The sequence below is a fragment of the Lutra lutra genome, chromosome 1, assembly GCF_902655055.1.
Source record: "Lutra lutra chromosome 1, mLutLut1.2, whole genome shotgun sequence".
Classification (NCBI taxonomy): domain Eukaryota; kingdom Metazoa; phylum Chordata; class Mammalia; order Carnivora; family Mustelidae; genus Lutra; species Lutra lutra.
The window spans coordinates 214,606,098-214,617,520 of NC_062278.1; the positions used below are offsets into that span (position 1 = coordinate 214,606,098).

Below are 11,423 nucleotides of genomic sequence, written 5' to 3' on the forward strand. Positions count from 1 at the left end.
ACAGGAGCCCCTAAGAGGATAGGAGGAGCAACCTCGGCTAGGTGCCGCCCTACAGAATCGCTTTCAAAGCTGTTAGGGTTGTCTTGGGACAGAGAAGGAAGGTTAGAAGATGTAACTATTGGCTGTGGCTCCTAGAGTTTGATAGGGTTGTTCCTCTAATCGCAGCCTCTCCTTTAAACCCTCCCTCAGCCGGTAAAGGGGTCGCTGCCTGTGGTCTCCCACAAACGGCCTGGCTTTTGCAACTAAACGGCTAGAGAGGAGAGGAGGGGGGGGTTCCGTTGGAGAAGAAAAAAAAAAAAGAGAGAGACAGATGGTGGGGAAGATAAAGTCCAAAGGAGATGGGCAGGACCCCTGAGTCTAGAGTGTTCTGAAGCCAGAGGCATGTGACTGACAGTGACTGACACTGCCTCCCTGCCCCCAAGCTGCAGGAAGCAGGAAGGAGGACTGGGGGTTTCCCAAACTCTGAGCAACAGCCCTGGACCTTGGAACGTAGAAGTGGACTGCGGAAGGGGGGAATTCTGACAAAAGACTGGGGAAGGGGTCCTTCCCTGATAGTGGTGGGGACTCAGAAAGAGGAGGAATTGGGAGTCTTGAAGAAGTTGGGTTTCTGCAGGCATGTCCAGTATCACCCAAACTGCACCCCCTCATGAGGAGCCCCAGTTTGGGGTGATCGCTCCTGGCCTGCCAGTGACCCTCTCACCTTCCCTCCCTTCCACCATATGTCATGCACACATGAGTTTGATGCTTCCTGCTTGAGGGTAGACCCTGTGACTGTCTTATTCACTTCACCATCCCTCAGTGTCTCTTGCAACACCTGGCACAAAAGAGACTTAAAACCTACTTGCTGTGTGACAGAAAGAAGGAAAGACTCTTGGAAGAATTAAATATACAAAAACAAGGGAAGTGCTTTGAAGCTAAGGAGGGACTTGGAGATCCACATACTGAATTTTTATCAGGACCTCACTGTGGGGTCAGGATTGGATGATCAGGCTGACATAGTAATTGTGATGGTAAAACCATTACAGTAAAGTAAAGGTGTTCTTCTTATGATAGTGCTTGTCACATGGTCCACACTCAATTTAGTTTCAGCAGTAAGAGTACATGTGTGAGCAGTATTTCACTTAAATCTGTGATATAAGCCCATAACCTCATCTCTATCCAGGAAAGGAAATGGGCACAGAAAGACTAAGCAACTTGGCTGAGTGGTATAAATGGAATTAGAATCTACTCGCACTAATCTCCACTGGCCACCTGTAACTATTAACCATTTGAAATGTAGGTGGTTCCCAACTGAGATGTGCCTTAGGTATAAAACACACATCGGATTTTGGAGACTTACTATGAAAAAAGAACAAAATATTCCATTAGTAATTTTATGGTATTGAAATGATAATTTGGACATATTAGGTTTGGTAGATTTTTCAGATTAATTTCATCCATTTTGTTTTTAACACTGCCACTAGAAAATTTAAAATTAGATTTGTGTCTTGCATTATATTTCTAGAGGCCAGTACTGATTAGGGTATCCATTATTGCCCTGACATTGATCTTCTCAGAGCATACAGTGATTGGAGTGGGATCTGAAGTGTTTATAGTTTCTGACACCATCTCTACCAACTGCTTGTAGAATCGTGGGGAAGTCGTATCACCCTTTGAGCCACCATTTTCACAACTGTGAAAGGGGGATTATATTAATATCTATGTAAAAGTTTTGGGGGAAAATGAAATAACACCTGGGTGGCTCAGTGGGTTAGAGCCTCTGCCTTCGGCTCAGGTCATGGTCCCAGGGTCCTGGGATCGAGCCCCTCATCGGGCTCTCTGCTCATCGGGGAGCCTGCTTCCCCCCTTTCTCTCTCTGTCTGCCTCCCTGCCTACTTGTGATCTCTGTCAGATAAATAAATAAAATCTTTTTAAAAAAAAAAGCACTTAGTACTGCACAGAGGACATGAGATGTCTATACAGGTTAGCTGCTATCTTGACTATAACTATTATTAGTTATAGTTAGTATATATATAGTATAGTCTCTTCTTTAGAAATAGGGATGGTCTCTGTCTACCTACCCTCCTTTTAAAAACTTAAAAGTCAGTGATATCAGCTGAATGACTGTCTCTGGAGCCCACCACCTACAATCTTCCTGCAGGCCAAGAGAGAATCCTACAAGGACAGAGGGCTCCTAAAGTCAGAGAGAGGGAAGTCCAAGGTCACGCAGCGTGCTGGAAGTGTGGCTGAATGAAACTTAAAACAGCACTGCGATTCTGTCCTTGAGGTCTTCAATTTGGCCTTCCTGATCAACCAGACACTACCAGTCTAGCTAGGCCGGAGGCGGGCACTAAGTCTCTCCCACCCTCTAGGGTTCAGTTGCCACACTGAAGATGGCGGCGTCCTGAGCCTGGCCACAGGTCCGCCACACTCAAGATGGCGATTCACTCCCGGCGCCGGTTCCGGTTCCGGTTGTTCATGGCCCCACTCCGGGACACGCCGAGCACGCTGGCAGCAGCCATGGCGGACGGCCCAGTGGCTGAGGTGCTGCTCCGGCAGCTAGAGGCGGCCGATGGCGGCCTGGACAGCGCGGAGCTGGCAGCTAAGCTGGGCGTGGACCATCAGGCCGTGGTGGGCGCCGTGAAGAGCTTGCAAGCGCTGGGCGAGGTGAGTCGTGCCGGTGATGCCGGGCCTCCTCGCTTTTGCGCCTGAAGGCCCTGCCTGCGGAAGAATCCTTCGGGAGTCCTGCCTGCGCGCCGCAGGCAACAAGTGAGAGCCCAGAAGCACTGACATTGTGCGCTCAGTAAATGCCCATTGAGACATGGTAGGCGTTAGGGAGGGCACGATGGTGGAAAAGGAGCCGCGGTCGCTGCCCCTCACGGAGGTTGCCGTCTAATGAGGGAGACGCTCAGGTGACTCTCAGACCGATGGAGGAAGTACAGGGAACCCAGAGGTGACAACTGGCCCTTGCTTGGGAGTCAAGGAGAATGTCCCCGTGGAGGTGACGGCTGAGTCAGGCCTCTGCACTGAGGAGGAAAGCTCCAGGGACCAATGGCAGGAAATGGGAAATAGATGTAGAAAGGCCTTAGTAGGGGCGCCTGGGTGGCTCAGTGGGTTAAAGCCTCTGCCTTCGCCTCAGGTCATGATCCAAGGGTCCTGGGATCGAGCCCCACATAGGGCTCTCTGCTCTGCTCAGCGGGGAGCCTGCTTCCTCCTCTCTCTCTGCCTGCCTCTCTGCCTACTTGTGATCTCTGTCTGTCAAAAAAAAAAAAAAAAAAAAAAGGCCTTAGTAGAGCCAAGATTTGCAAGGCCTTGTAGGTCTTTATCTCTTGGGGATGCTGGAGAACCATGGCAGGAGCTGGAGCCAGTCAGATGTGTGTCCTATCTGCATCTCTTTGAGGAAGGATTGGCAGGGGCAGGACTGGTGGTAAGGGGAGGAAAGCAGAGGCTGGCACATCCCCCAAGCTAGAGGGCATGGTGTCTGGTTTTAGGGAGGCAGGTGGAATGGAGAGAGGATTCCGGAGAGGGAGCGAAAGGAGATCCATGGCAAGGCAGGGAGAGCATGGATGAAGCCCTGCCTTTTTGACTTGGACAAGTAAAAAAAAAGTGATAAAGTCATAGGAGGAAGATCCGGAGAGGCCTGTGGGCCACCCAGGAGGCTGGATCCTTGGGGCTACAAATCAGAAAACATAACTGGGCTGCATATTCATCAAGCTCATGTTCTGTGCCCCACTTTGGCCTTGGCTTTATTTATCATCTAGTTCTTGTCATTACCCAAGGATAGTATTACTGATCTCTCCATTTTGCAGACTGGACACGTGAGCACTGGTCAGTAACTTGATCAGTGTCACTGGAAGGAACAGGCAAACCTGGATTTGAAATTAACCATTCAGGGGCGCCTGAACGGTTCAGTCGTTAAGCGTCTGCCTTCTCCTCGGATCATGATTCCAGGGTCCTGGGATTGAGTCCCAAATCGGGTTCCCTGCTGTGCTGGAGGTCTGCTTCTTCCTCTCCCATTCCCTCTGCTTGTGTTTCCTCTCTCGCTGTGTCTCTCTCTGTCAAACAAATAAATAAAATCTTTTTTAAAAAGAAGAAAAAATTAAGCGTTCAGGCTCTAGAGCCTGAGGTCATCAGTGCAGAGAGGGCAGGTGTGTGGAGCCTCAGTACCTTGATTGATGTGAAATTGACTTGTGTTGGTTCCAGAAGGTTAAATAGTGGCTGTTTATCATGTCTCAGTCTAACACAGTGATGGTAACAAAACATTCTAGGTCCTTTCCATAGGTTAATTCAGTAGATGGTGTAGAGCCCATCACACCTTTCTCTTGCTGCTAAGAAAACTAGTTCAGGGAAGTTAAGCAACTTTCCCAAGGTCACACAGGGAGTGAGGAGCAGTGCTGGGAATTAGAGTGGAGAGGGAGTTGGGTCCTGTGGGTTCCACCCAGCCTTGCTCCTCTGCGCTGGATCTGAACCCATCCTCATCACGGAGCCTTGCATTCCTGTGTGTAATATGGACCTGGGGGCCTTTTTCTGACTCTGGGCACTGAGATGGCCAACATGTTAAATGTGGAGATGAATCAGTTCACCTGGGGGTGAACTGGGGCCTTAAAAATCTTTGAGATTCAAAAGTAATAGAACTGATTTTCTGGTCGATACCATTCTTAATATTTTACTTTACCCTGAGAGGTGTGAGCTGTCTCTGTCATTATCCTGGTGTCAGAGAAGGAAAACGGAGGTTCGGCAAGGGGTGCTCACTCTGCTGGGATGTGCCTCTCAGATGTGAAACTGTCTTCAGGCACTGTGCAACCCGGGTGCTGTGGTGATGGCGTGCCTGGCTCTGAACCCTGTCTCTGTGGGTCTTCCCTCTGCCATTTCCCTGCAGGTCATTGAGGCCGAGCTGCGCTCCACCAAGCGCTGGGAGCTTACTGCCGAGGGCGAGGAGATCGCCCGGGAGGGCAGCCATGAGGCCCGGGTGTTTCACAGCATCCCCCAGGAGGGCCTGGCCCAGAGTGAGCTCATGGTAAGGTCCTAAGAGTGAGGCCTAGGGAAGTGATGGGATGAGGTGGCCCTCGTGCCCCACTCACTGCGGCCTCGCTCCCCCAGCGGCTGTCCAGCGGCAAGGTGGGCTTCAGCAAGGCCATGTCCAACAAGTGGATCCGCGTGGACAAGAGTGCAGCCGATGGGCCCCGGGTGTTCCGAGTGGTGAGTCCCTGCGTGCAGGGGGGCAGACGGGCAAGTGGGCCCCTGACCCTCTCAGTCTCTCACACCCATCATCACGGCAGGTGGACAATGTGGACGATGAGGTGCAGCGGCGACTCCAGCTGGTCCAGGGCGGGCAGGCTGAGAAGCTGGGTGAGAAGGAGAGGAGTGAGCTCAAGAAGAGGAAGCTGCTGACTGAAGTGTGAGTGGGTGCCCCCTCCCTTCCATCCCGTGTCACCTACTTGGTCCTGGGGAGTGTGGGGGATGGAGTCATCATGCCCAGACTGGGCCACAGTGCTGTCAGTGTCCTCCCAGCTCTGCTTTACCACTTGATTGTCAAGAATTTGTGCCAGGCTCACGCCACCTCAGGGCCTTTGCTTATGCCATGACTTCTGCCGAGAATGGTCTTCCCTTAAGCCAGGTTGGGCATCAGACCTCTGCCATCCTGACACCCCTGTCTCCCTTTGAGTTCCATAAAAGCTCCTCACTTCTATTTTCCATACCAGTGCCATGTTTCCTTCCTTTACAGCTCTGATTCCAGTGTCCGGAATTTATTGACTGCCGATCCTAGACAGGCCTAGGGCACTGCTCTCCCAGGGCTGATGTACCCTGTGAGATATCAAGTGGCATAGCAGTTATGGGGACATAGGCCGGGGGAGAGCTGCCCGATCCAGGTCCTGGCTCTGGCACTTACTAGTTGTGTGACCTTGGCCAAGTCACCTGATCTTTCTGGCCCTCAGTTTCCTCTTCTGTAAAATGGCCTCTTTTTCACAAGGTAGTGGGATGATTTCAGTGGAGTCGAGCCTGCCAGCACAGAATAAACGCTCAGGAGTTTACCTGTTACTCTTGCTCAGCTGTATGCTCAGTACTTTGAGAAGACCCTGGCACATAGTAGATTCTCATTAAGTATTTGTTGAGTGAGTAAGTGAGTGACAGACAGATGTAGGTGTGGGCTGAGTAAGAGGATCTCGGGTGATGATGAATGTCAAGAGAAAAATAAGGCAGAGTGACTTGGTGGTTGGTGTTGGGGTCAGCATCAGCTGGGAGATCTAAGGAAGCCTCCTGAAGGAGGTGACCGTGGCGTCCCCTCCTCCTCTCTGGCCACAGGACCCTGAAGACCTACTGGGTGAGCAAAGGCAGTGCCTTCAGCACCAGCATCTCCAAGCAGGAGACAGAGCTGAGCCCAGAGATGATCTCCAGGTAGGGGGTGACCCCAGCAACTGAGGAAGGTCGGAGAGGGAGGACAGCCCTCACCAGGCCCACGTACCTTGCATGCCCCAACAGTGGCTCCTGGCGGGACCGGCCCTTCAAGCCATACAACTTCTTGGCCCATGGCGTCCTCCCAGACAGCGGCCACTTGCATCCTCTGCTCAAGGTCCGCACACAGTTCCGGCAGATCTTCCTGGAGATGGGGTGAGCACGGGGTCAGTGGTGGGGCCGGGGGCGGCCCGGCCACTGGGCACAGGTAGGGCAGTCAGGCCGCATCTCCCTCCAGGTTCACAGAGATGCCGACTGACAACTTCATTGAGAGCTCTTTCTGGAACTTTGATGCACTTTTCCAGCCCCAGCAGCACCCGGCACGTGACCAACATGACACCTTTTTCCTCCGAGGTGGGTGGAACTGGCCACGCCATCAGAGGCGCCAGGCCCGGGCAAAACTTTCCGGAGTGGCGTACTCATTTTATAGAATAAACTCCATCCTTGGCGTGGCCAGCTGGGGCAGTGTGAGCTGGTCCCAGTGACCTCTGTGGCTTCCTCCCACGTCCCCTCCTGCCCAGTTCATGGCTCCTGCCTGCTCTGGCAGGCAGTTCTCTGCTGACAGGTCACATCATAGAGGTGCCACCTTGACATGCACTGTCCCCCTGAATTCTAAAACTCCCTCATTTCTAGTCTACTAAGTTCTCACCATATACCAGTCTCTGTTCTGATTCTCCTGCCAACTGTAGGAGGTAGCAGTGTTCGCTCTTTTTTACAAAGGAGGAACCTGGGGCTTAGGGAAGGAACATCACTTGCCCACAGTCATACAGGTCAAACGTGGTGGAGCTGGGATTTGATCTCAAGCTTTTCGGGTGCACCAAAATCGATGTTTCTGGAAAGGGATCTTAAGAATTCACATATTCGGGGACGCCTGGGTGGCTCAGTTGGTTAAGCGGCTGCCTTCGGCTCAGGTCATGATCCCAGCGTCTTGGGATCGAGTCCCGCATCGGGCTCCTTGCTCTGCAAGGATCCTGCTTCTCCCTCTGACACTCTGTCTGCCTGTGCTCTCTCTCTCTCTGACAAATAAATAAACAAAATCTTTAAAAAAAAAAAAAAATTCACACATTCGGGCGCCTGGGTGGCTCAGTTGGTTGAGCAACTGCCTTCGGCTCAGGTCATGATCCCGGACTTCCAGGATCGAGTCCCGCATCAGGCTCCCAGCTCCTTGGGGAGTCTGCTTCTCCCTCTGACCTTCTCCTCTCTCATGCTCTCTCTCACTCTTTCTCCCTCAAATAAATAAATAAAATCTTGAAAAAAAAAAAAAAAAGAATTCACACATTCACGCAACGAACGTTTGCTAAGCCCCTCCTGTGTGCCAAGGTCTCTGTTAAACATCTGGCTTATAGCTATGAATGAAACATGAAGTTCTTGCCCTGGTGAGACCTGTGTCCTGGTGGGATAGATACTTATTAAATCCTGAGTTATACGCAAGTGCAGTAATATAAGATGGTAGTAAACACAGTGGAAACTCGCATGAAGGGGTTGGGGCTGTCAGCTTAAAATTAAGTCTTTGTTTAAGTAAAGGCTAAAGGAGATAAGGGAGAGAACCATATATGGGAAGGAAAGTTCAGGAGGGAAAGGCCTATGCAAAGGTCCTGAGGCTGGAATGTGCCTGGTACACTCACAGATCATCTGGGAGGCCCTGTGACTGGAGGGAGTGAACAACTAGAAAGTGGCAGTGACAGGACAGGGTAGCCAAAGAGAGAGCTTTGTCCCACCTCCCCCCCACACACCCCAGGAGATGGGAGGATTCGGGGCAGAGGTGGGGATGGGACTGACTTGGGTGTTCCTGGCACCCTCTGGCTGCTGTGAGTGGCAAGGATGGGAGCTGCACATGTTGCTGTCTGTCCTCTGTGCAGTGGCTGTTTGAGAAATGCTCCTTGACTGACCAGATGATGCTCTGTCCTGCCCAGATCCAGCTGAGGCCCTGCAGCTCCCAATGGACTACGTCCATCGGGTCAAGCGGACCCACTCTCAGGGTGGCTACGGCTCACAGGGGTGAGACAGGACTAAGACTTCAGGGTATCGGTGGGGGAAGAAGGTTTGGGGAGTCTGAGTGCCACATGCAGACTTCCCATTTGTCCTCCTGAAGGTACAAATACACGTGGAAACTGGAGGAGGCCCGGAAAAACCTGCTGCGCACACACACCACGTCGGCCAGCGCCCGTGCCCTCTACCGCTTGGCCCAGAAGGTGCAGCTCAGCCTGGGCAGTGGGGGAGGCAGGGGGCTGTCCTGTCAACATTCTGACCTCCTCCTGGGCCTGGCCTGCCTATCACCCCTAGAAGCCCTTTGCGCCGGCCAAGTACTTCTCCATCGATCGTGTATTCCGAAATGAGACCCTAGACGCCACACACCTAGCTGAGTTCCACCAGATCGAGGGCGTGGTGGCTGACCATGGCCTCACCCTAGGCCACCTCATGGGCGTCCTGCGGGAGTTCTTCACCAAGCTGGGTAGGCAGGCAGGCTGTGGTGGGCGGTGGCAGTGGAGCCATGGGAGGATCCCATGCTGCCTGGCTTACCCCCAGCCCTCTGCTCGCCTGTCTCCCCCGCCCAGGTATCACCCAGCTGCGCTTCAAGCCGGCCTACAACCCCTACACGGAGCCCAGCATGGAGGTGTTCAGCTACCATCAAGGTCAGGGGGGAACCTGGTACTGGGGTGGGGAGGGATTTCCCAGGCTGCCCACAGCTCAGCCTGGGTCCCTGTCACTGCCAAGCCCACTGCCAAGATCACTGCCAGAGCCAGCATCATCCACACAACTTTCCCTGTCCTCCTCCCACCCCTGTAGGCCTGAAGAAGTGGGTGGAAGTCGGGAATTCTGGGCTCTTCCGCCCTGAGATGCTGCTGCCCATGGGGCTCCCCGAAAACGTGTCAGTCATTGCTTGGGGCCTCTCCCTGGAGCGGTGAGTGCCTAAATCACTCAGGGTGTCTGGCTGCCACACAGGTGCCTTGCGGGGCCTGGGGGCCTGCAGACTTCAGCCCCATCCATTTGTTATTCATTCGACAAGCCTTTAGTGAGTGTCTGCTGTATGCTTGGTCCTGTACTAGTAGTAGGACAGCACATATCCCTGCCTCTGCAAAGCTGGGCTCATAGTACAGTGAGAAAGGTAGCAGTCAGCAAGATAAGTAAATTGAACAAATAAAGCTCAGAGTGTGTCTGAAGCCAGCAAGTGCTGTCCAGAGAACACAGGGAAGGCTAAGCAGACAGGATTGTCAGAAGGCTCCAAAGAGGAGGTAGTATCCGAGCAAAGACCAGAGGCGGGTGAAAGGGTAAGCTGGGGGCACATCTAGGGAAGGGTGTTCCAGGCAGTGGGAACAACCAGTGCAAAGACCCAGAGGCAGGAATGTATGTGTTATATTTGGAGAACATTGAGGAGGCCAGTGTAGCCAGAGGGAGGAAGGGGGTAGAGGAGGGTGGGGAAGAGACAGGACGGATGACTCAGGGCCTTGAGAACCTTGGGAACAACATGGGCTTTTAAGGAGGTGGGAACCATCAGAGAGAGCCTGATCAGAGGAGATCATGACCTGATATAGCGTTAAAACTGTTTTCTTACTTTCCTCCCCACCCCAAGCCCAACAATGATCAAATATGGCATCAACAATATCCGGGAGCTGGTGGGCCACAAGGTGAACCTGCAGATGGTGTATGACAGTCCCCTGTGCCGCCTGGATGCTGAACCGGGGCCCCCACGGACACAGGGCGCCGTGTGACATGGGCCACCCTGGATAGCCTGCCTTTCCCTGAGCCCCAGCTGTCCAGCTCCCTAGCATCCCTGCCAGAGACCTCCTTGTATTTATAAGGCCTCTGTGAGGCCATCCACCCCCCACTCCCACCCCTGGTATCTCCTCTTCAGCACCTGCCCCAAGGTCCCAGGGGCAAGGGAGCAAGTAGCAGGTTTGACCTATGAAGGTGGGCCCTAGGGAGCCCTGCAGGCCAGCCACTGGCTAATAAAGTGGGCAGTTGTCTTCATAATGATGCCTTTCCTTAGGGATGGAGGAGTGCTAGACGCCTGGGTGTGAGGAGCGGTGGGTTGGGGGCCCTGGATCCTCAGGAGCTCCTGGCTTGCCTGGGCTAGATCCCCTTGGGGAAGACTAGCTCCGTCAAGCATTTACTGATCACCTGGTGGTGCCAGGCTCTACCCTAGATGAACAGAAGTCCTTCTACCCCTGGGGAAGGGGCATATGAGAGGGGAAGGCCAAGGCAGGTGCCACAATTCCCCCTGGCAGCCAGGCATGGTGAGGTGACGGGGTGGGGGCAGCTTTTAAAAAAAAAAGTGTTCTTTTTTTTCCCCCGAAAGCATTTCTTTAAGTTTGCCTCCTCCCCCTCTTTTTAAAAAAAGAGCAGTTTCTGGTTCACAGCAAAATTACATGGAAAGTATAGAGATTTCTCATCTACTCTTCCCCCATACGTGCACAGCCTCCCCACCATCAACATCCCCACCAAAGCTGTGCCTTTCATAAGGACGAATGAACTCCAGAGACTTGCTGACTGCCCCCACTTCATGGTTCGTGCACTTCACACTCTGTGTTGTACATTCTCTGGGTTTGGACAGATGTGATGCTGCGTGTCCATTGTTAGGGTAACACAGAGTATTTTCAGTGCCCTGAAAGTCGTTTGTGTTCCACCCATTCATCCCTCTGTCCTCCCCCTAAAAAGCTACTCTTTTTTAAAAACACGGTCTCCTAAGAATTTCATAGGAGCGCCTAGGAGGAAGATGAGTAGGATAGAGCTTCCTGAATCCACACTGAGCCGTGAGTGCGTTCTCTGTTTCTGTAGAAATATTTTAAAGCAAATCTCAAAGTCTCCAGGTTCCTCACCCCTACATCTTCAGGGTCGGCGCACTTTTGGAAATGGGAACGGTACTTCTGGAACCTTGGGGCCGCCATTATAGCCGGCACAGTTGGCAGTTGAGGCTGTGGGTTTCTCTGGTTCCTGGGCGTGTGTACATACCAATCTCACAGGGGCTACTTGGTCGATTTTTTTTCTTTATT

At 52.6% G+C, this 11,423-nt stretch overlaps 1 protein-coding gene across 1 annotated transcript; it reads left to right on the forward strand.

Moving 5' to 3' along the window:
* Positions 1–2,466: 2,466 nt before the first annotated feature.
* FARSA (phenylalanyl-tRNA synthetase subunit alpha) lies at positions 2,467–10,401 on the forward strand. Its single transcript, XM_047701019.1, has 13 exons — positions 2,467–2,646; positions 4,859–4,996; positions 5,080–5,178; positions 5,259–5,377; positions 6,283–6,375; positions 6,460–6,588; positions 6,671–6,786; positions 8,346–8,430; positions 8,525–8,624; positions 8,716–8,884; positions 8,988–9,065; positions 9,220–9,334; positions 10,004–10,401. Exons 1-13 carry the CDS (start codon positions 2,500–2,502, stop codon positions 10,140–10,142), a joined length of 1,527 nt encoding a protein of 508 aa, XP_047556975.1. The 5' UTR covers positions 2,467–2,499; the 3' UTR covers positions 10,143–10,401.
* Positions 10,402–11,423: the final 1,022 nt, after the last annotated feature.